The sequence below is a fragment of the Echiichthys vipera genome (genome assembly GCF_963691815.1).
Source record: "Echiichthys vipera genome assembly, chromosome: 3".
NCBI classification, from domain to species: Eukaryota; Metazoa; Chordata; class Actinopteri; order Perciformes; family Trachinidae; genus Echiichthys; species Echiichthys vipera.
Window position 1 is genome coordinate 8,407,884 of NC_139828.1, and position 24,737 is coordinate 8,432,620.

At 41.1% G+C, this 24,737-nt stretch overlaps 2 protein-coding genes and 1 long non-coding RNA gene across 3 annotated transcripts in view; 2 read left to right on the top strand and 1 right to left on the bottom strand.

Moving 5' to 3' along the window:
• fsd1 (fibronectin type III and SPRY domain containing 1) lies at window positions 1-11,977 on the top strand. The gene is made up of 13 exons (XM_083911294.1): window positions 1-133; window positions 1,782-1,877; window positions 1,976-2,107; window positions 2,813-2,914; window positions 3,162-3,184; window positions 3,603-3,724; window positions 5,311-5,520; window positions 5,608-5,706; window positions 5,836-5,983; window positions 6,466-6,548; window positions 8,923-9,174; window positions 10,362-10,450; window positions 11,657-11,977. Exons 1-13 carry the CDS (start codon window positions 119-121, stop codon window positions 11,765-11,767), a joined length of 1,482 nt encoding a protein of 493 aa, XP_083767420.1. The 5' UTR covers window positions 1-118; the 3' UTR covers window positions 11,768-11,977.
• The window catches only part of LOC310945254 (signal-transducing adaptor protein 1-like), a 16,867-nt gene continuing 4,101 nt past the window's right edge, over window positions 11,972-24,737 (bottom strand). The window contains exons 5-13 of the mRNA XM_083911295.1: window positions 24,214-24,368; window positions 23,023-23,154; window positions 22,516-22,585; window positions 17,703-17,805; window positions 17,366-17,455; window positions 15,424-15,498; window positions 15,234-15,278; window positions 14,596-14,886; window positions 11,972-13,976 (exon numbers count right to left, since the gene is read on the bottom strand). Coding sequence (XP_083767421.1) covers window positions 13,915-13,976; window positions 14,596-14,886; window positions 15,234-15,278; window positions 15,424-15,498; window positions 17,366-17,455; window positions 17,703-17,805; window positions 22,516-22,585; window positions 23,023-23,154; window positions 24,214-24,368 — 1,023 coding nt within the window. The 3' untranslated portion in view covers window positions 11,972-13,914. The remainder of the gene's footprint in view (window positions 13,977-14,595; window positions 14,887-15,233; window positions 15,279-15,423; window positions 15,499-17,365; window positions 17,456-17,702; window positions 17,806-22,515; window positions 22,586-23,022; window positions 23,155-24,213; window positions 24,369-24,737) is intronic.
• Window positions 19,034-21,039, top strand: LOC310966607. Its single transcript, XR_014593846.1, has 4 exons — window positions 19,034-19,110; window positions 20,445-20,518; window positions 20,674-20,778; window positions 20,934-21,039. It is a non-coding gene; the product is annotated as an uncharacterized lncRNA (long non-coding RNA).

Sequence of the window (24,737 nt, forward strand, 5' to 3'; positions counted from 1 at the left end):
ACTCCGGCAGCATCAGTACCAGCTCCGCCGCGCCAGTAAACCGAAAACCCGGGGGTACAGAGGAGAAATACCGGCGGTGTTTGCGGCTCTAGCGGCGCCGGTTCATCGGAGCGGCGCGATGGGAGACCAGAAGGTGAGCCGGAGCCGGAGGAACAGGTGTCTCTGATGGGGGGAAGCCGTTTCAGGGCGTAACGTTAGTGTACAAAGGAAGGAGGGGGACAAGCTGCGGGACCGGGGACTTTGTGGATGCGGTCCGGACTCGTGTTTCACAGTGGTGGGGTATATGTGAACCAGCGTTTGTCCGGGTGCAGGTGAGGTTCATCTGGAGCCGATTTGTCATCGGTGTGTCGGGGTTGTGGCCGGGGACGGGGGGCCTTGGCGCGGCTCCTCTCGCATCAACAAACATTACAGAGTCCTTCAGTATGAATGGGCTCGTTCAGTGTGGGACGGCCGGCTTGAGATGCAATATAACGGGGAGTGGTGACACACATCAGCGGTGTGTCGACCCTGTGTGTGTGCGTGTGTGTGTGTCCTTTGAAGTAAGCTGTTTAATGCATGTGGAGCATTGTGAGCTGCATTATTAGATTATAAATGCGCATCCTTCCGCCCGTGAAGTGTCCTCCCTGCCTGTGCGCTGAGGCTGTAGGTCCCTCTCTGATCCCGTCCGATCTGAAGAAACAAATGTTAATCATGTTAAAAAAAAGAGCTCAAAGCCTGAAGCTCCATTCAAACACTGATTAAAAACAAACTCGACCACAGAGGATGCACTTCAGTGTTAGAGGAGACACTCGGCCCTCTGTGCCATCAGAGGCCACTCGTTTTAGATTACATTAGAAACTGTTATTGTCATTGTACTGAACTGCAACATGATTAGAAATTAAAGACACGGGAAATAAATTAGCATTACAAAAGACAAAAACAACTTAAGCAAACAAATATCCACGGCAACAACAACATGAGGTTAAAACTAGAAGCAATTTTCACTAGAACAAGAGTTTTTATTGCCCTAGAATCATATAAAGTTAAATAAATGTAAACAATTCACTGGTGTTGATTTTATTATTGCGCTATAATCATATAAAGTTTAAATAAATGTAAATATTTCACTGGTGTTGATGTTATAATTGCACTAGAGTCTATAAAGTTTAAATAAATGTAAATATTTCACTGGTGATGATGTTATAATTGCACTAGAATCATATAAAGTTTAAATTAATGTAAATATTTCACTGGTGATGATGTTATTATTGCACTATAATCACATATAGTTTAAATAAATGTAAATATTTCAGTGGTGTGGACAAGAGTATACATGTTTACATATGTTGTTGTTACATATTCCCCCTTTTGTGAAAGAAGACAATAACTGTAATAACTATTTAAAAACCAGCCTCCCTTTATTACACTAACTTTGAATGAGCACAAATTCATGAAGCAACCTTTGATATTTTCATATTTTACATGAAAACCGCGGCTTCAAAAGCCCTTTTTGCTGCTGTACAACTAACGTGCGTGACAATCAATGTCCAGCTCTTACATGAATCCAAAGCATAAAGTAAATATGAACGTAAAAGCTCTTAAAAAGGCATTAAAATGATACTGAACCCCTCGTCCTCCTCACTGGAGAACGGCTGCTCATAAGAGTAAGAACAAGAGTAAACGTAAAGTAAACATGTTGCTGTACTGAATCAAACTTTACAGGCTTTGCTTTTCCAGTCTGAAAGGATCCAATTATGTCAAAATGTTGAATATTCGAATGTTAAGTTTTGTCTTTTCTGCAGGAGTCTCTGCGTAAGATCACACACACGCTGGCCATGAAGAACGAGGAGATCTCAAACTTCGTCTGCACTCTCAAACAGAACCTCGACAACTTGGAGGTACACAGACGCACGCGGCCGCTGAACTCAAGTGTAACCCCGGCTGCACACTGTTTTGGTTTCCTCCCTGTACTCACTCGTTTCTGTTGTGACACCAGGCGAACTCTAACAGAGTCCAGGAGGATCTTGAGTCGGAGTTCACCGCGCTCCACTCTGTTCTGGACGAGATGAAGGAAAACATGGTGACGCGCATCAAACAGGAGAAAGCCAGCCGCACGTACGAGCTGCAGGTAACTGCTAGGGTCTTTGCATTTCCATTCAATTTTATTTACAGTAAAAATAAAATCTTTGTATTTCTTTAGACTCACAGAATTATAGCAAATGCATTTTATTGAAATCACTAAAGTCCAGTTTTTATTCTAAGAAAAAACATACTTTATTAATTTATAGTGAAATTCATCGCTGCATGTAACGCATCCTAAGCATTCGTGTGTTGCTCAAAGACGTTTCGACGTGCAAATGTTTAAGCTTGTGCAAGAAATGTGTTCAAGTAAATATTAGAAAATGTGGAAAAAAGTACATTTTATGACATTCTCTCTCTTTTGTACATTATTTCTAGACACTAAACACATGACGCGAGGTAGATTTTAACCTTTCAAATGACTGAAATCACAAAAAAAATAAAAAAATTAAGGAAAATTAACCAAATAAACATATTCTTTACATAAGTTCAGTAACTATTCCAGCTTACTTGCACTGAAAATATGTTATTATGATTATAATTATGCCTCTCAGGTCAAATACTGTATAACACTCAGAGTTCTCTGTCCCGGTCTTTGGTGCGTGCAGCCTTAGGACCAAACCATGACTCTCAAATGATGCAGCGAACTCCGTCGCTTCTGCGGAGAACACAATAGTCCCATTATACTAAACGAAAAACGTGTTAGAGTTAGCAGATGTTCTCTTTTTTGACTCTGGGTTGGTAATTTTCTCAGAGTCAGCTGAGCGCCTGCTCCAAAGCCCTGGAGAGTTCGGAGGAGCTGCTGGAGCTGGCCAATCAGACGCTCTGCTCCTCTGAGACGGATGGTTTCAACCAGGTAACTGACTCACGGCACCACTGACGTAATGCTGCTCCCTCTGCTCGCTGTTTATAACCATGTTAATGACTGATGGTGTCCATATATGTATATAAGATGTCATCTGTCCCTCCAGTGGTGTCATACAGCACCGCCATCAGTGACTTTTTGTGGTAAATGACGACATGTTTGGCTACAACTCAGTTTTGTCTCTGCTCCGTATCTCTTCTCTCTTTTTTTCCTTCCCCTCTCTGCTTCTCCTCTCCAGGCGGCCAAAGACATTAAGGATAGGTATAGTACTCAGTCATGCTTTGCTTCCCTTTTGCCCTAGCCTTCTGTAATCATTGAGCCAGCATGCATGCATTCAAAACGTGTATCCAGTATCGTAGACAATAAGCAGTATGGAAAACTTTGCACTCGTGAGCCTTTTGTCTTTGTGTTTCCCTCTGTCTTCTTAAGTCTGCGCCATCCTGTGTCGACCCCCTATCCCCCCCACCCCCCTGGACGAACTCCCTCTCTAGCTCCGCTTTTAATCGTCCATTAGGTTGATGAGTTCAGTGGTAGTACCAGAAGTCTAGTTAGTGGCCTTTCCGTAGCGAGCAGTATTAGAATCCTGTTTTTGCCTCTGATCCCGTTGAATAATGGACAACGCTTGTTTCCACTCCGTGTGTTTGTTTGTGTGTTTTTGTGTGTCTTTCTTTGTCCGCAGCGTGACAATGGCTCCAGCCTTTCGCCTCTCCCTGAAGGCTAAAGCCAGTGACAACATGAGTCACTTGATGGTGGATTTCAGCCAGGAGAGGGGGGTGTTGCAGGGCCTCAAGTTTCTCCCAGGTCTGCTCCTCTTATATTACACAGAAACAGATGGAGAATGCAGCAGTGGTGTAATGTAACTCAATACATCCACTCCGGTACTTTACTTCCGGATCTCCATTTCATGCTGCTTTATAGGTCAACTCCACTTCATTTCAGAGGGAATTGATGTACTTTATGCACCAATACATTTTATTTAAGATCTGTAGTCCCTAGGGACAAAAAATAACTTAAAATATCTTTCTTAGTAAATCATTCGGGGTATAATGGATCATTTCTTCAAAACTTGTGATAAATATTCCAGCCTGTTTTCCAAGCAAATCAATTTGTTTCAGGTATTTTTGTAAAATAAAGTCCTGTTTGTAATCATTCTAGTGCAGCAATACGCCTCGTACCCGCTTGCTTCAACATACAATCTGTTCTTCTGCCCATAACAACATATTTTTGCACTTTTTTTGACCCAGTTAAAGACAGAATATATCATGTATATGCCATATATATACATATCTATCGACCAATATGAAATGGAAACCTCTACAGTACTTTTACTGTTGACACTTAATAATTGTGACTTATGTGCAAAAAGAGTAGTCAACAACTGCTGGTTAATGTTTTCTTATGTAGACACATCAGTAAACAAACAACTCAGCAGTAAACACACAGGCCCTGGTTATGCACAGTCTGGGCCTTTGTGTTAAACCATCCCAGAAAAACAACGACTCTATGTCAAACAAGCGCCGTGTTGCATTGGCTTCAATTAGCTCCACATATTACTTCATATACAAGTCAAATAACTACGTGTTATGTGAAAGGGGGTCGTTCGCAGCGACGAAACCACAGAGAATTATCACTCAACTCTGCAGCTGTGTGAGGCTTTTTAACCTATTTAAATGCACCGGTGTGGTTATACAGCCTATGTACTGTAGTCTCAGATTTCAGAAAAACGTTCTGATGCACGCCACCGGTTTTGCACCAGGAGACGGAGACGCAAGTCAGACACTAGCTGGTGAGAATATACAAATATTAAAAAGCTAAAGAGCCAGATATTTACCTCCAGAGAGTGAATACTACACTTCCTGTAGATGCATCAGGTGAACACAAACAAGACTACAAATCAGTGATAATGTGTTAGCTTGATTTGCAGGAATTGTGGTGAAAATCAATTGATGCAGCTGCAACATTATTCTCATGTGACGGCTCACTTCATGATATTTATAATCTTGATTTCACACAACAGCTGTTTCTGCAGTGAAATATCATTAAGACGCCTATATTCTGCTCATTCCCAGGTTCATACTTGTGTTTTGGGTTTCTACTAGAACATGTTTACATGCTTTAAGGTTTAAAAAAGACATTATTTTTTCTCATGCTGTCTGTCTGAATACACCTGTGTGAATCCTCACAGCTCATTTAAAGGCACAGTTTGTGTATTTCTCTCTGTGGATTTAGCATTTCCCAGTTTTTATACATCACCTCAATCTGCTTTATGATAAATAAAGACATGGAAATCATACATTTTATTTCAATAAAAGTGTTGAACAAGTATATAGTATAGAAAGTATATTTTTGATATTCCCTATAACGGACAAAACGTCTCTTCTCTCCAGTTCCCGCCACTCCAGAGATCCAGGTCTCGGAGTGCCAGGTGTGCGACAACACGGTGACTGTAGTTTGGACCTTACCGGAGCCTGACAGCAAGATAGACCACTACATACTGGAGCATCGACGCACAAACCACGAGGGGCCGCCACGCATCAGGGAGGACTACCCGTGGATGGTGTTGGAGGGGATACGAGAGATGGAGCACACACTCACCGGTAGGTGGAGGAGGATCGTAAGAGGTATTTGGCATTTGTTGTGTAAACTTTGATGAAGCTGACTCAAAAATGTTTTTTTATCATCAGGACTGCGCTTTGACACCCGGTACATGACGTTTAGAGTGAGAGCGTGTAACAAGGCCGTGGCAGGAGAGTTCTCTGAGCCGGTCACACTGGAAACCCATGGTGAGAATACACAAACCACGTGTCATAAGGCTGTTACTCTGTTATTATTTCACTATGATTGAGCATGAAAAGTCTGTGGGGTCTTTGTTGATAGAAATGAGACTATTGAATTGTGTTTCGTATATACAGCCTTCACCTTCAAACTGGACGGTGTTTCGTCCCACACGAACCTAAAGGTGGAGGACTTGAGTGTGGAGTGGGACAGCAGCGGAGGAAAGATACAGGACATCCGCAAGGAAAAGACCCGAACCAACTCCCCGATGCACTCTCCAGCCAGGTGTGTATGAATATACACTGAAGGATTTAAATTTAACCCGGGCACTGGCGATTAACAAGGGTCTAAAAAAAACCTTGTAAAAGGCCTGTGGTCATGTGCCTACTGTCCTTAAAGGGAAATTGCGGTGTAAAATCATCCCAGGGTCTTTTTAGGCAAATTCGGTTATCAAATAAGCCATAGAGACAATTTTTTTCGTGTATGAACTATTTACGTAGATTTTCAGAGAGACACTAACAGCCTAACACAGATAAGCTCGGGGCGGCGAGTTGAACGTATTAAAACCACTTTTTTAACCACTAATACCGCCCCAAGCTAATCCGTGTTAGCAACTCTCCTGAAAATCTACGTTAATATTTCATACACTAAGAAAATTGTTTCGATGGCATATTTGATGACCGAATTTGCCTAAAAAGACCCATGGATGATTTTATAAATATGTCTCTGTGAGTGTGTTGTTTACCATCTGTTTCATCTGTAATCAGGTCAGCCTTGATGTCACCTAAGAGAGCGCCGTCAGCCCGGCCCGGGAGAGACAGGTTTACAGCTGAGTCCTACACAGTGCTGGGTGAGAGGACACAAAGAACACAACAAATATATTAACTTTAATACTATGAACCCTTTTACACTGGCAATGCATTTAAAAAAATAATCTAACCTTAGTGAGATTGTAGCTATTTGAATATATATAGTGAAGATATGTTTGCATTCATAATGTTTATCTGATATTGACAGGATGACACAGTTGCATCTTCCAGCTCAGAACTATATCCAAAGATCAGGATCTTCTTATCCCCTTTTTTTTTAAGTCATCCATGCTGTAATATACTAAAAGCTTGATAATTGAACTCCCTATATTTTAACCAGGCCTCTATCCACCACGTACAACTGGCAGGTTTCAAAGATAGATTTTGACTTCAGCTTGAATCTAACTCCTAACGTTAGTCAGACTTGAGATAGATTTATAAATTAATCATCCAACATACAAAATATTTTTAAAATAAATAATGATAAATCAATACAAAGAAGATAAAATATTAATTTACAAATAAATTAGTAATACTAATATACATAAAAAAGCAGAAACATGCACAACATCTCCAAGGAAAACCTCACAAATTTATTTAAACAGAAATACAACTGTAAAGTTACACCATCTGAAAAAACTTACATTAAATAATGGAAATTAAGACTTTATGGTATATTTTGGAGCTGTTAAAGCGTGTCATTTTATTGTGAAGGACTAAAATAAGGTCCCGGATGTTTGGATGTTTTGATGCTAATTCAACGGTGTAAGCGTCCTTTTAAAGCTAAATTAAGCCGTTAAAACGATAAATGGTAACAAAGATGAAAAGTTAGACTTTAGTTTTACACCGTTAAATTAACTCAAAACATTGCAGCATCATTTATATTTGTAGGTTGAACAGATAGTTTGATAGAAGTTAGCCAAAAACTGTCCGACCGGTGACGCAGATCCGTTAACATTGCGTTGTTTTAAGCTACCGTCAAACACTTCTTTCAAACTGGACAGAAACAAAATAAAATATATAAATTATAAAATAGAACTCACCGAAACCGTGTTGGTTAGTTTTCCAACAATCACCATCTCTAGTTTAGGCGAAATATATTAAAAATTAATCGAGTTGGAGGTTAAATATTCTGTTTTTACAGCCGTTTATCCGGCCGTCTCAACCGTTGGTGTTCTGTACCAACGGTTGTCCTGTAACGTCACGTCAACGCGACCACTCGCAGCCGCCATCTTGGCTCAGCTTCCTGTTTGGATTATTTTTATTTTTTTAAATAACGGTTTTTAAAAATATACATTAAACTGTCAAATACATTAAAATTGTCTAAAATTTAAATGTTGGCACAAGACACGACAGGACACAAAAAAGTACAGGACATTGGTACAATAATACGAAATCAGAAAATATACATTAATTTAAACAGTTGAAGTTGGAATGCCATTGCTAGGCAACAGCCTCGGTCCTTGTTGACTTCCTGTCAGTTGATGTCGTTCACATTCACTGCAACAGGAAATAAACTAGGACACATTTAGATTGTTTATGTTTACATCTTTGAAAAAGTCTAAAGTTTTAAGTAATTTGAAATATGATATAATTTATATATATATTTGAAAATAATGAAAATAATACTGCCAGGATTTTTAAATACATTTGTCCGCAGAGATGTGGACTTGAGACCTGGTGACTCGGACTTGAAGTAACGGCTTGAAACTTGACTTGATATAAAATAAAAGACTTGAGACCTTGAGCGCTAAAGACTCCTTCACTTGAAACGCGATGACTCGAATGACTTGTCTGTGTTCATTTTATGTTTTTAGTTTAAATATGAACAAAATAAAAACGTTGGCATTTTGATTGAGAAGAAATTTAAAAATAAATCAGCAGAACAGGTTTGATAAAGTGGCCAATAATACTATTAGACAGGAACTAATCCTTTGTCTTTTGTCTTTATAAAGACTGTATACTGCAGCTAGGCCTACGTGACTTGGCCTATTTTGCATTTATGCACATATTTAAGTATTTTTTTCATATTATTTTCTTTTTGCACTTCAGCACAAACCTGGTTTCTTTTTTAAAGAGCTCTGACTTTGACCTGATCTACTTTTAAACCAGACTCAACAACTTTTGTGTCATTATTTGCTCGCTCTATATCCTTTTTTTCCCTTGTCTGGACCAGATTTACCTGTTTGTTGTTGCTCTTTCATCTGTTTCATGCATTCCTAACCCACCTCATGAATTTCATTGGCTGCTTCTTCTGTGAAACCGCAAACACAAATAATACTGAACAATGAAGGCAGATCATCTCTTTCCAACTCTTTAACAAAGCTTGTAATCACACCTCCCATTCCTACACAACAGATTGCGTTGACACTGTAAGACTACAAATCAATTATCTGGGCTTATGTCTCATGACAGCTGACACCATGATCGACGCTGGTCAACAGTACTGGGAGGTGCGGTTTGACAAGGAGAGCAAAGCCTTCGCCGTGGGTGTAGCCCTGCGGAGCCTCGGACGCTTTGACCAGCTTGGAAAAAGCAGCGCTTCCTGGTGCATCCACCTGAACAACTGGCTGCAGCAGAGCCTCACAGCCAAGCACAACAACAAGGCTCGAACTCTGGACTGTGCCATCCCAAACAGCATCGGCGTCTACGTCCACTATGACGAGGGTACGACAAACGCACAGAGCCGCTGATGGTCTGTTAAGTGTTGAGAAGCACTCCCCCACAAAAAAAACACTTTATGGTGTAAATTATCAGGTTATATTTTACTGTCTATCCGGCTGATAAGGTGTGGCGTTATGACCTTTCAAAATATGATTTCCGGGTACAAGCCGCAGAGCCGTGTTCACTGTTGTTTGAACAGATCCAAGTCTTTAAAAAACAATGTAATTGTCGTTTTGCCTCTTTCTTATCAGAGAAAAAAAGTGTCTAACTGATGAAGGAGGTGATCGTAATTGTTCACATGTTCGGCCGTTTTGTCTGTTTTATTTCAACGGAGCGTTTGGACCCGGAAATTTTATTTTGAAAGGGTGTTAAATCAGTTTTAACAGACCTTTTTAAAGATTTAAACATAAACATTCTAATGTGTCCTAGTTTATTTCCTGTTGGAGTGATGGTGAATGACATCAGCTGTCCAAGACCTTTTTAGTGGAAATCCATTGCTAGGCAACAGCCTTGGTCCTTGTTAACTTCCTGTCAGCTAATGTCATTCACAGCAACAGGTAATAAACTAGGACATTTAGAATCTTTATGTTTACATCTTTGAAAACGTCTTTATTTAAGGTCAATTATCGGTTAAGCATGTCTGTATCAAAAAGCACTTTTTCATATTTTTTAGTGCTTAAAAAGTTAATTCTTTATTTGTCATTCATTCATTGCTTCTTTTATCAAGCAAACATATTTACTAATTTGTGGTTCCATCTTTCAAGGTTTTGTGGATTTTATTATTTTATTAATTTATCCAAACTTAATTTGACCGGTTAAGTCTCTTCGGGGTCACAGTGTTTGTCTTTAGGTGGAGGGACTGCGGGGTGTGCTGACTAACTTCCTGTCTCATTTTGTGGTTTGATAAACATTTCGTGCCCCGTATCGCTACTTAACGAACTACTACTGTAGCTGTTGTATCTCCTGGGAACGGCGTGAATGCGGTTTCCATGGGAACTCTGAGGAGAATGAGACAAAACAATATAAAATCAGATAAAAAAAAACTACCACAAAGAGACAACTGCTGCTAGCTGCTCTGGTGTTTTAATATTGTTGTAAAATAAAATATAAATGTTTTTGGACTGTTGATCTACTTTTTAACTACAGAACGCTCGTGTGATTTGCTTTTGTTTATTTTGAACTCTCTCCAGGTGTTCTTTCTTTCTACAACGCCAAAACTAAACAGCTGATGCACACCTTCAAGACCAAGTTCCAGCAACCAGTTATACCAGCCTTCATGGTGAGAAATGTTCCTTCAAAGCCTTTAAATACCTCACCTGCATTCCAGTATCTGTACTACCATACTATTAGGAGGCCAGAGAAAGATTTACCACGTCCCATTACGTAATGTGTCAGCTGCAGTATGCCGAAACATACAAGAATGTCCTGCACGGTCGGATTTTGCAGTATGGAAGCGAGCATGACCCATGATCTCTGGAGCAGCACATTTGAGGGTCAAAGTTCAAGGTGAAATGTCCTGAAGGACATGTCTCAGTAGTCTGCACACTGCGTGCCACAGTACATACTTTCTAAGTGCAGCTGCAGAAGGAAAAGTATTTGATTTGGAACTTGGCCCATCTGTTATCTAACCATAGACTCTATAAAAAATGTAAATAGCCTCGCAGTCGAGGTCCCTCTTCTCAACCGGATCCAATCATACTCGCTTACGGGAGACTTTGACTCCGCCTTATTTCCTCTTACCAAAAAAGGGCATGTATGTGACGTTGGGGGGTAGGGAGATACATCCATCTGGTCAGAGGCTAGCTGTTACTCAAGAGGCCACACCCCTAATTATTCATAAACTTTAACCTCCAATAAAATAAAAACTAGCCTGGTACAAAAAAATTCACCCCCTCTCAGTGTTGTCATGGAGATAGGACCTAAACAGACAGACTAGAATGTTTTTTTTGTGCCTTAAACAGGTTTAATGATGCTGTGAAAACGGCCTGTTTAACATGGGGGTCAATGAGAAACTGCTCTATTATGAAACCTCTACCTAGTGGACACTCAGAGAACTGCAGTTTTTGGCACTTCTGTATTGGATCAACCAGGAAGTTGCTGTGGTGGGGGCTTGCTCCCAGACATCCTAGACATGACCACCACCCAACCCCGGTCTCCCCTACACTGCAGACTAAAAACAGACGACAGATTTTATGGAAAACACTCCTTGAATACGTTTGCGATTCAGATCTGACTCATTAACACATAAACTTGGTTTGCTAGTTAAGCCTTTAAACATATTAAATACTGTTGTTAGTTTCAGTGAGGCCTCAGGCAGGTGACTTCCATCCTTGAGAAGTAGGAGAAACTGCTCTATTATGAAACCTGCCCCTGGTGGACACTCTGAGAACTGTGGTTGGGGCTGGTATTTAACAAGAAAGCTCCATCATTCCTGTGACCCTTTTTTCTGTTTTTCAACCTCCTGCTGATGTGCTGTCTCCTGCAGGTGTGGAACGGCAGTTTTTCTGTAGTGACGGGCCTGCAGGTGCCCAGCGTGGTGCTGAGCGGCCAGAGAAAGAACAGCGGCACCAGCAGCTCCAACGCCAGCCTCACCTAAACCCATCAACTCAGCCACGCCAGCTGGACGCCTCCCAGCTCTGCTCGAACCACAGCCACCGCCCCAGAACATCACCTCTGCCATGGCTGCGGTCCAAACCATATCACGGAAGAGTAACATCGCTGGAGAACGATGGTTTAGCCTGTTCCAGTCTGTGTTACATAAAGGGTTTGAGTGAGTCATCTGCACCGTCAGTGACAGAAACTCTTCACATGTATGATTCCGGCTGTTGTGATTGCTTGGGACACATTAGCTGTAGTCTTACTAGTTTTTCCTCTCTACTCATGTCATTTAGCACTGTCCCACTGCTGCTAGAGCAAAGATTTAGCGCTGGCCGCTGCCCTTCCTTCCCTGCCATCACCAAAACTATCGTACTGTCAAAGCAGCCAGCTGCAGGTGCGGGGTCAAGGCCTGTCCTGTCTGCTCTCTCCCTGTGCCTTCCTTCTCATTTCCACACTGATAGGCCAAATTGGGTTATCCGTATAAACATGCTATTATCTCACAGCAAGAAATGATCTCCCCATGTCAATATAAAACAATGTATCGTGTCAGTGTCATTATAACCTGGTTGTAACGTTGCTTAATTGTAATTATCGCCTACTGAATCTGCCTCCAACCAACCTATTTAACCCAAACTGCTCCTAGACAACGCTACAGAATAGAAAGACGTTCATTAAATCAGGAATTATTAATCTCTACTTTGTCTGCAACTAGTGGATCATAAGAACCACACAAATTAGGGATGTTTGTGTTTTATTTCTTGCCCCAGCATGCAGACTTAGCAGTGTTCACTGCGGTTCACTTTTTGTAGTCAGGTCCCGCACTTTGCGTGTGAGAAACTGGGTCACATAGCCCCCTGCTGAGGTCCTGTTAGGTTTAAATCAGTCAGTGTTGGCTGTGGCGCTTTGGTCTGTCAGCCAGAGACTGCACAGAAAGTTACATGGGAGGTTTTATCAGTGTAACTCCATGTAGGAGTCATCAGATATGGCTTCAGAGTATTTGGAAATGACTGTACTGTATTCATTGTTCACCTGACTGCAGCCTAATGCTTGTTTGTACAGTGTGTATGTGTCTTTACCCCCATAACACCACTTTATTTGCCGAAGGGGAATCCCATCATGAGTAGTGGGGCTGTCTGCGGTCCAAATATAACAAATAGCTAGCAAGTAGCCTCAGCTAACACATTGCTTATGAGTGAGCTAGGTTTGGGGTCCACCTAGGTGAGAAACACTGATGTTATGAAGTATTTTTTCTGTGCACAACCCGACCTCTTGAGTAGCGTCCGTGTCATAGATTACACACGTTTACAGTCCTTGCTTTGCCATGTTTCCCCCACTGTATGCATCTCCCCGAATAACTGTAGCCTGCAATGCTTTAAAGAAGAGTCCGACTGAGATTTACGTTAACTTTATGTCACATTTTATTGTAAATAGTTACATTTTTCCACTATAGTGTATCAGTCATTGAGGAAATAAAGGAGCGAGAGCACTTTGTTCTTGGATTTCTGCTTCAGCAAAGAATAAAACTAAGAAACAAATGTCAGCTGTATTTAAAAGAAACGCGTTAAACACAGGAATACAGGCACAGAACATCATTAAACATGTGCATGGCACATACTAGAAGTTGCTTATTCACATGTATCTGACATGTTATACGTTCACAAACAACAGGCACAGTAACCCCAAGCCAACTGTAATTTCTGTTCTCTCTCATCCACACTTTTAAATTAGTTATGTAAAAATATATACACACATTACAATTCAGCTGATTACACAAACAATTACACAGACAGTCTGCGTAGGAAAACGTACACCATTGTCAGTGGTAAATGTGCAACATGTACAAGAGAAACACGAAGATAGTGAGACACAAACACGGCTCGTTACAGCTGATTCATTTGCTAACGAGTGTCTGAGAAGGGTGAATCAATAACGTGTTAATCTTCGGAGAGACGCAACTCCTGACAGCCAGCTGACGAGGTTGAGCGGAGCCGACGTGCAGAGGAGGAAACAGCTGCTGCTCTCTGCTCCTCATGTCACGCTCCATCTTGCTGGGACAGACCGGTACGACGCGCTCCGTACTGGTGTGAGTCACTGGTGGGCAGATTTTTCACACGTGCTTTGAGAGGTTCCCACCAGGAGAGGTCACTAATGACACCTGGTCTTTTGTTCCAACTTGAGTTTCAGCTCAGATATTGCTGCAAGAGGAACTACAGAGAAACACCAGACAACAAGCTTCAGTATCATTGGAAATTACATAATTGGAAAATATGAATCAAGACAGAGAATCAAGGTTCCTACACATTTTCCATTTCAATATTCAATACTTTTCCAGACTTCTCAGGATTTTTCAGTCAATATTAAACATCTGAATATCAATTGTGTGATATTTATTGAGTGAAAAATGGTGTCAAAATCCAACTTTTAACACTTATGAATGGATGCTTTTGCCGCTGTATGTTGCTTAAAATTGCCGCCTCCCCCACGTTGGAGATGTGAAATATTTCAAGCATAGTTCACATCTTTATTTTCCTGCTTTTTATCCTTTTATTTTTCTCCATGAAGCCAGCCCTCGCAAAACTCGCATTAACCCAGTATAATTAGTTTCATATCTACAGGTCAGCTATGTTGCGTTAGTAAGCTTGTTTTGATTTTTTATATATTAATATATTTTAATTTAGAAAGTGAGATAATAGCCTGGAAACAACTCAAACATTTTTCCAAACTCTTTCCCCCTTTTTTCCAAACTGATCCTTAACCTGGAAATTACTTAAATTAATACTTTTCCATACTGCGTAGAAACTATATCTGCACAAGTGAGCATCTTACTCTGCCCCAAAGGGTCTATGAGGGTTTTCTTCCTCTGATCCCGGCTGTTTGTGGAGGAGGTGGAGGAGATGGAGGGAGTGGAGGAGTTGGAGAAGATGGAGGGAGTGGATGAGATGGAGGGAGTGGAGGAGATGGAGGGAGTGGAGGAGGTGGAGAAGATGGAGGGAGTGGAGGAGTTGGAGAAGATGGAGGAGGTGGAGAAGATGGAGGGAGTTGATGCAGGAGCGGACATTTTGCGAGGAGCAGGAGTTGGGGGCATTATCGCTTTCTTTGGAGCTTTTTTCACCAGTTCTGTAGAAAACCAAAAAACACAATTATTCACGTACATTATAAAAAAATAGGATCTATTTCAGTCATGAACGGAAACACGAGAGAGCGAGAGTTTAGATGAACACACTTGCAGCCATTCATTTATATACAAAACATTTACAAAAAACATACACTTGCATATATCCATGCATACTTTTGTTAAGGCAATAAAATGCCAGTTTACAACAGAAACTACATGTTTTGTCCCATTCGGTTTTGTGTTGTAAAGTCTGACTGCTGTAGGAAGAGTTACTGCTTTCAACCTGTTTGTTCTGCACTCAGCGCGTGTGAGATAACGCGACTCTCTAACATGGAAAGATAAGACTTACGTGACGGTGGAACGGCCGAGGAATTCTGCGTCTCTTTCTTCTCCACTGTTTGAACAAAGATGTAAGTTAGAGATAACAATGGAAAAAATGAAGTCACACCTGTTCCTGTTTGCGAGACAGAGGAGCAAACAGCAGCAGGAGTGATAGAGGGGTTGATTGATGAGGCTGTTGGCAGCGGAGTTGTACTCACTCTTGTCATTCTGATACTCGTTCTCTTCTACAGCTTGTTCTGGCGCTGGTTCAGGGGCCGGTATTCTCAGAGAGACTGCAAAACAAAACATGTAATTATAATTATGACAGAGGTTACATAATGACCGATACACCGTTCATTCTGTCACAGTACGCTTAGACACCGAAACCCCAAACTGCAGCGAGCGGAGCCAGGCAATGGTTATAAACAGGTTTTGAGAATGAACACATACAGTTTGTTTTGTATAATTAAAGTGTAATTCTGGCGCAGACTCATCACATGGTTTTTTTGGCACTTATATACATCTAATAAGTCAATGAGGCAGTTTTTTTCATGTAACAACTATTAAAGGAGAAATCACGGAGAGTTGCTAACAGCCGGACGTGGCTAACACTGATTAGCTCGGGCAGTACGGTTAAAATGTCTTTTTTAACCACTAATTCTGCTCAAAATAACACCAAACCTCTGCAGTAGCATGAGAAGAGTCCCTACACATAAAACAAAGCACCAACAACGTAGTTAGTGAACCCAGAGTTTATTAAAAGAGTATTTTGAAAGACTTACCAACTGGCCCCTGTACCAGCTCCTCTCATAGTAAAGTCCATTAAAGTTGAATACCAACATTAATCCCAAAGGAAGGAGCCCATTGGTGCTTTGTTTTCTGTGTAGGGACTCTTGCCATGCTACTGCAGAGGTTTGGTGTTATTTTAAGCAGTATTAGTGGTTAAAAAAGACGTTTGAATGCCTTCACCGTACTGCCCCGAGCTAATCACTGTTAGTCCAACCGGGTGTTAGCGGATTTCTCCGTTAATAAGAGCATGGGAAGATTTAGCGCCGGATTTACATAACATACATACACTTTAGGATGAACATGTTTTGTAGTCATGCTAGCCCCGTGTGACGGCAATGTGGGTCAGTTCAGAATGAAATATCTCAACAACTACTGGATGGACTGCCATTAAATTTCCTACACACATTGACGTCCCCCGGGCCCCGAAGGATAAGTATAAAAACTTGACACATGGTTTGAAAATCTCTGATACACCCACGGATACAAAGTCATACATCACTTTTCCCGAAAGTGCGTCAGAGGTTTTTAATATAAAACACAATATTCTACAACTTAACGGTTATTTTTTGGCAATATTTGGGGGGAAGAGAGAGGGGTAACAAAAGTCCCAAGGTGGTGATGCTTCACCTGTGTGACCACCTGGCTACCAAGGTGCTTTAAGACGTTTTATTTATTACAGGCTTCCTACACCTTTTCCGAAGTCAAAGTCAAGCACTTTTCAAGGTGCATTTTCATGCTGTTCAGGCACTTTACAGCTGAGGTAAACTGTATTTGTATACAGCACATGCAGCATATTCAGTATATTTATTATTGTACTTGTTCATCACTTTAAATTGATGTTATTGTGATAAAAAACAAAATTATCTTTTTTACAGAAGGGAGACAAATTAAAGGACAACAATGTTTTTCATGTTTTTAAATAGACTTTCTGTTAGAGCCGAAATGATTAGGTGACTCATAGACCGACAGAGATATAACCACCGACTATTTTGATAAAATGTTTTTCATGCAAAGATTCAGTCAGAAAATGTTTTAATCCTCTGTGTGTTATATCATATATGCCATCCCATACAACCTACAAATCCCATCCACCTCAAAATCCAAGCACTTTTCTGTTTTCAACGATTTCCAGCACCCATACAAACCCTCTAGTTTTATTGTTTTTGAAGTGGCTTAATTTATTATCTAGAGCATGGGTGTCAAAGTCATTTTCGTGTCAAATGACTTGTTGGAAAAAAGTTTGTTTGTTGTAGAGATGGAATTTCCAGATAAGAGCCGCAGCAAACAGGTGCGGCTGAAGGAGTAAAGAGTTTAGCGTCTGTGTGTTTGAGTGTGTGTGTGTGTGTGTTTTTGTGTGAATGGACACAGTACCTGGTTTGGGGGGTACACTTGGAGGGACGAGATATGACGGGGCCTGCTGAACGCTCCTCTCTCCATTTTCATTATCAGATCGGATAAAAGCTGCAAAAAAAGGCCAGAACTTCAATTAGTCAAGTATACCTTTTAGTAAATCCACGTGTTTGATATATGCAGCGGTGGAAGAAGTACTCAGGTATTTTACTGAAGTAAAAGTAGCAATAAAACAACGTGGAAACACTCTGTTACGGGTTAAAGTCTTGCATTTTACATGCAAGTATGGGATTATAGATATAGATGCATTACAAACAGAGATAAATAGAGTGAAAGAGAAAGTGAGATGAAAACGTACAGATGTTTTTCTCATAGGCCTCCTCCATGATGAGAGGAATCAGGACTCTGTCCGTTTTTTCCACTAAATAGTTGATCACGTCCCACAGCGTGGCACACGGGACCTGCACGGAGAACAGCTTTTCTTTAACAACTCAAGTGCAATGACAATGAAATGGAATAAAACCGGTTTTTAGATTAGACATGACTCAACCGCAATAACCATATTAAAATTCTTGCATCCGTCATCACATTTTATTGTTACGTTTAATTGCTGGCTATGTATCATTAGTGCCAAGAAGGAAGTAATGTAGAATTATGTCCGCTGCAGCAGAAACACCTGTGCACACATTAACACACACACACACTGCATACACTGATACACACTGCACACACTGATACAAACTGCATACACTGATACACACAGCGTTCACTGATACACACAGCGTCCACTGATACACACTGCACACACTGATACAAACTGCATACACTAATACACACAGCATACACTGATGCACACAGCATACACTGATACACACAGCGTTCACTGATACACACTGCATACACTAATACACACAGCATACACTGATGCACACAGCGTTCACTGATACACACTGCATACACTGATACACACAGCATACACTGATACACACTGCATACACTAATACACACAGCATACACTGATGCACACAGCGTTCACTAATACACACAGCATACACTGATGCACACAGCGTTCACTGATACACACTGCATACACTGATACACACTGCATACACTAATACACACAGCATACACTGATGCACACAGCATACACTGATGCACACAGCATACACTGATGCACACAGCATACACTGATACACACTGCATACACTAATACACACAGCATACACTGATGCACACACTAATATACACTGCATACACTGATACTCACTGATACACACAGCAAACACTGATACACACTGCATACTCTGATACACACAGCACACACTGATACACACTGCATACTCTGATACACACAGCACACACTGATACACACAGCATACACTGATACACACTCAGGGGCGGGGCTTGCCAACAGGCAAACCAGGCAATTGCCTGGGGCCCCGGCTTCCAGGGGGCCCCCACTTGGGCATCCTCCCCAGTGACCGGTGCCCCAAGTGCTAATGTACGGCACAGCAACGACAACAACGGGCATTTACTATGAAAAAGCGCCGTAGCAACCCCCCTTGGGGGCCCCCACGTCACTTCTGCCGTCGGCGCTGTCTGTGTCAATCAGCGCGAACCGCAGGTTTGATTGTTTGTTTAGCACCGAGCTCTGCCCACTTACACCGAGCTCCGCGCTTGCGAAAAGATGAAGAGGAGTTATCCCAGCGGGGCAGAAAAGAAAAAACAGAGGAAGGAAAGGGAGGAAAAACGAAAGTAAGACAGTGGTAAGTGCATTGTTATGTTTTTCTGACTGACTGTGTTGTGTTGTCACGGACTCCATAGCGGCTAATAAGCTAAAAACTAAGCTATGACGAATGCGTAACATGACACAGCTACATGAAGCTAGCTAGCAGGAGGAGATGTGCACCACTCTCCAGTCTCAACCAGCAGAAAACAACAGAAAGTTTAGTGAGGCAGACAGTCTAACAACAACAACAACAACAACAACAACAGCAACAACAACAACAACAGCCTAATACAGTGGAAACCGCTTATAGTGATCACGGATATAGTGATCAACCGCTTATATGGATCAAAAGGCTTGGGACAGAATCATTTCTATACAAATGCTGTTTAAATAATTCGTTTATAGTGATCGAGAAATCCGCTTATAGTGTTCATTTTTTTTCTCATTTTATGAATGAAAACGTGCTGGACGTCTGCTTCTGCCGAGTGAGCTAACAGCTAGCTAACGAGTGAGCTAACAGCTAGCTAATGTAAGGAGTTGACACCGGCAGCAAGCGCGCGAATCATGGCTGGAAAAGGGAAGTCATTGCCACCTGATGAGAAACGTCTCCTCAAGGCTTATGACAGATTTTTTTTTATCGTTTTGAAAAAGCAGTGAACTTGGTGTTAGACAACACTGATCCATGGAAACATGTGAAGTGACTTCTTAACGCGGCGCAGCGGAGCCGCAACACAAAACAGACGTAGCTTAACTCTTCTTGATGCCGTTGTTATCTTCTATGTTGTTGTTCTATGAAACAGTGTTTCAAAGTTTATTTTAAGACTTGTTTTAAAAAAATGCACCGGCTTCACGGCAGAGCCGACGCACAGAAGAAGTTACTGTATTTGTATTTATGTATTTATGAGTTATGTCTGCGCACTGCGCAGTAATATAACTTGCATGGTTCCTCTCAAAAGGAGCATTTGAAACGAATGTGTTTGAAACCATAATAAAATTCAGTAAATGCTGAAACGGTTCGTTTCGTGCAATTGTTATCATTGAAAAACGATACAAATGGCGTTTAGATAATATTCTGCATAAAAAATGTGAAATACTGTAATAAGAATTCGGTTATAGCGACCAACCGCTTATAGTGATCAAATTGGCTCTGGACCAACGTGATCACTATAAGCGGTTTCCACTGTAGTATGTAATACTAAAGTACACCTTCTATGATAAGCTTTGCATAATGATGAGATGAACTTAATAGTGCCAGAAAGGGAGAAATATGTGTTTGGCAGTACATATGATATGTGCACCCACCACAAGAGTACATCAAGTGCATAATACATGTTGAACTTAACAATATGTTTCCCTCTCATCTCTCCTCAGGATCATTACTGTCTTTTTTAAACCAACACATCCAGGGAAGGATGATGTTCCCCCTCCCATCCCTGATGACAACTGTAAGTTCATTATTCCACAATTGATAATGTTATGCCTTAATATTCTTCATGGCAGTAGTATTAAGCTGTAGTAGTAGAAAATGCTGTGCACATACATAATCATATGCCTGCCCTTAGAGATTCTCATATGCCCTGTTGTTGTTTTTTGAGTTTAGTTCCATCAACATCCACCTCCAGCAGCACAGTGGTTTCCCAACCTCCTGCGCAGGAACATCCAACCGATGATCAGAGATCAAGTCCAACTGCTGACACAGATGACTGTGAGTTAAATAATTTTTTTTTACTTCCATAGAGAACATATAACAATGACAATAATAATAACTGCAACAAGAATTGCTGTAATTAGCCCATGCTATTAAAGATTATTTATAACAAATATACCCTGTTGTTGTTTTTTTTTCTTTTTTGTCATCAGCTCCATCAAGACCCAAATGTGAACAGTCAATTTTATTTTTGTATTTATTTTATTGTTAACAACATTCAGATTTCTATTTTTTGTAATAAAAAAAGTTCATATTTTATATTGTGTTGGTGTCAGTTAATTTACAACAATTATTGATAGGCGTAGGGTTTTAAGAATTTCTGTTCCTCCCTGAAATTCACTTTGAGAACCCCTAATCTCTTCTAAAGTATTATTTTCAGTATACATATCAAATGTCCCAGAAATTGTGTGCAAAAAACAATTTTTTTCACTGTGGAGGGATGGGGTGGGGCCCCCACAAATTTCTTGCTTGGAGCCCCAAAGGACCCTTGCCCCGCCACTGTACACACTGCATACACTGATGCACACAGCATACACTGATGCACACACTAATATACACTGCATACACTGATTCTCACTGATACACACAGCAAACACTGATACACACTGCATACTCTGATACACACAGCACACACTGATGCACACAGCATACACTGATGCACACAGCATACACTGATGCACACAGCATACACTGATACACACAGCATACACTGATGCACACTGCATACACTGATGCACACAGCATACACTGATACACACAGCATACACTGATGCACACAGCATACACTGATACACACAGCATACACTGATGCACACAGCATACACTGATACACACTGCATACACTAATACACACAGCATACACTGATGCACACAGCATACACTGATACACACTGCATACACTGATGCACACAGCATACACTGATGCACACACTAATATACACTGCATACACTGATACTCACTGATACACACAGCAAACACTGATACACACTGCATACTCTGATACACACAGCACACACTGATACACACTGCATACTCTGATACACACAGCACACACTGATACACACTGCATACACTAATACACACAGCATACACACTGCATACACACTGCATACAGAACAAAGAACAGAGGTGAGTCATGTCACTGGCAGCAGAATTAAAGTCACGTCCACACAGAATACAGGTCAGAAGAAACACGACTGCGGTCACTGGACTGAACGTCACGTGCCATGTTTATCGCCATCTCTGTGTTTGCCGGGAATTAGCCGCCTCTTTGGCCGGGAAGTCAGGTGCTACAATTCATTTGATATTCACAGTAACAATAAAAAGCTTCACCTATGCCCTACTGTTGAGACACGTGAGGTCAAGTTACACGCAGAAAAAAGTAGGCCACACACACACACACACACACACACACACACACACACACACACACACACACACACACACACACACACACACACACACACACACACACACACACACACACACACACACACACACACACACACACACACACACACACACACACACACACACACACACACACACACACACACACACACACACACACACACACACTTTGATCAAGTAATAGAAAGGCAGTTTTTGCGTCTAATGAATTTCATCCAAGGAAAACAAAGTCACCGATACTCCAAGCTGCCAAACAGTGCAGACAGCAGACATGTATCTGTAGTCCAAAGTACATTGAGCACGATTTCTTTTTAAATACTCACAGGATTTTCCACATCAATGGCGAAGCCCCCGTCATGTTTGCGAGTCACGCGGTAGTGTTTGAACACAGGTCTGTCAGAACACAGATGAAATGAATAAATACACAGATTACATGTGCAAAGATAATCCGATTCAAGGTATTAAAACTCTCATTTGTCCAGTTATAATCTCATCTAGTAGTAAATCTATTCAGAACTGAATTTAAGGTCTCATAATGCTCAGTTTTTGTTCATACTTGTATTTTGGGTTTCTATTAGAACATGTTTACATGCTTTAATGGTCAAAAACAACAACATTTTTCTCATACTGTCTGAATAAACCTGTATTCACAGTATTTATAAAACGCCTCGACCTGCTTTATAGTTAAAAAAAAGACATGGAAATCTCTCTTTTTATATTTTGGCACCTTAAAGTGATAAAGTAGTTGTGTTTTAGCGTCCTTTCGAGTGTCTAATACACATTCACACGTACGTATTAGATGTGTGTTTATGTTTTAAGTACGTGCGTACCCTTCCAGGTCCTGTCTGGTGGTGATAGCGAAGGAGGTCCCGTTACTCCCGGGTCTCAGCAGCAGGTTTCCTTTCTTGGCCTCTCTCTCAAGCAGCAGCTCTGCCTCCAGACGGGACACGCTGTGGTAACAACTGCAGGACGCCGCGGACATGAGACAAAAGGAAAAGCTTTAGCCCTCACTCTTTGAAAACTGACTTTGGTAGATCATTAAAGAGTGCTGCATCCAGACCTCACACACACACACACAGGAGAAAGTCTGAGCAGATCCCAGAGCCAACTCTTAATTAATTAAAAACACTTGATCTAAAGTTTTACTCCATAAAATTTGAGATGTGTTGTTTCTAGCGGCCTCTTTGGCAGTAAGATGTAGGGGAGCCTGTTCCTTCAGAGCCCTCCATCTTGTCACGTTCACGGTCACTATGTGTGTTGACAATTATTATAATTCATTTTTTTTGCCTCTTTTGTAAATTTATTGAGACAGATTCACCTCTCTACTTCTGGTCCGTCCCCTCTTATGTTCCCATTACACTTCTGCCCTTACCACAAGCCTGACTCAGAAGTTGGAAGCTCCAGATTTCCGATTACAAGTGAACGCAGCATAACCGTAACCAACCGTTGTCAGCAGCGTCACTAACATGGCGGCCTATTTACATCTAGCCCGCCAATGTAGCCACAGACACAATACTCAGCAAAAAGGCAAGTAGAAGTGCTTCCATTAGTTGGTCACATGATCAATCACTGTTTTAACTCACTCTTTGATAGATAGGACCTTAAAAGACAGTTAAACAGATGAAAATCTTATGGAGTACATCTAAGCTTGGAAAACTGCATTTTTAGATAATTAAACAGGGTTTAAGATGTTTTTTGGAGACAGTTCTGAACCCATAAAAGAGGATTTCATCCATTTTGTCGATCTGAAACATTAAAACTCACCAAATATGCTTTTTTCCCTGAACATTAACGCAAATGGTGACCACTACTCCTCTCACACTGAGCGCTCAGCATCTGATTTTGTGTTTGAAAGGGTTAACACGTGGTGACTGATTCTGATTCACAACCAAGGTCAAGTACCAGATAATTGGTGTGCATCGCTCCTGGGTTGTACCTCAGGTCTTATTTGAATTGTCACGACGTAGGTTTAACCCGAGTCGACTGGCTTTGTTTCACTCGTGCGTCTTGTTTATACTCACGATGGCATGTCTGCTTGGGGGACGACGTAAGCACTGGAGTCCGAGTTGACAGCAGGTGGGGGGACATTTTGTAATCTTTCCTTTTCCTTTTCCACCACCTCTTTCAGCATGTGGATCTGTCCCGGCAGCAGATTGAGGGAGGATGGCACCGACAACTGCAGGGACACACAGTTCATGCTTTTAATTATCTGCTGTTAACTTCATCCAAACATCGACCATGTTAAACTTAAAGGTCCCATATTATAACAAGTGAGATTTCCATTTTTCCCTTATTAAAATGATTATTATGCAGCAGGTGGATGTGCTGTATAAATACTGTGAAAGTATCAAAACGCTGAATCCACAGAGAAATGCACGTATTCAGAAACTGTCTTTAAACGAGCCGTCAGGACTTCTGTAGTTTTAATTGGTCAATTTCACAAACATAAAGCTAGATTCTCCTCTTCTTATTGGTTGAATTACATTTGAATTTAAATTTCTACCGTAACATGCACATTGCTATATTTTAAAGAATTATTTTCTGT

Coding starts and splice junctions, on each gene's coding strand:
- fsd1 (XM_083911294.1), top strand. Junction 2,915..3,161: donor AGACGGATGGTTTCAACCAG/GTAACTGACTCA, acceptor TCTCCTCTCCAG/GCGGCCAAAGACATTAAGGA. Junction 10,451..11,656: donor CAGTTATACCAGCCTTCATG/GTGAGAAATGTT, acceptor TGTCTCCTGCAG/GTGTGGAACGGCAGTTTTTC.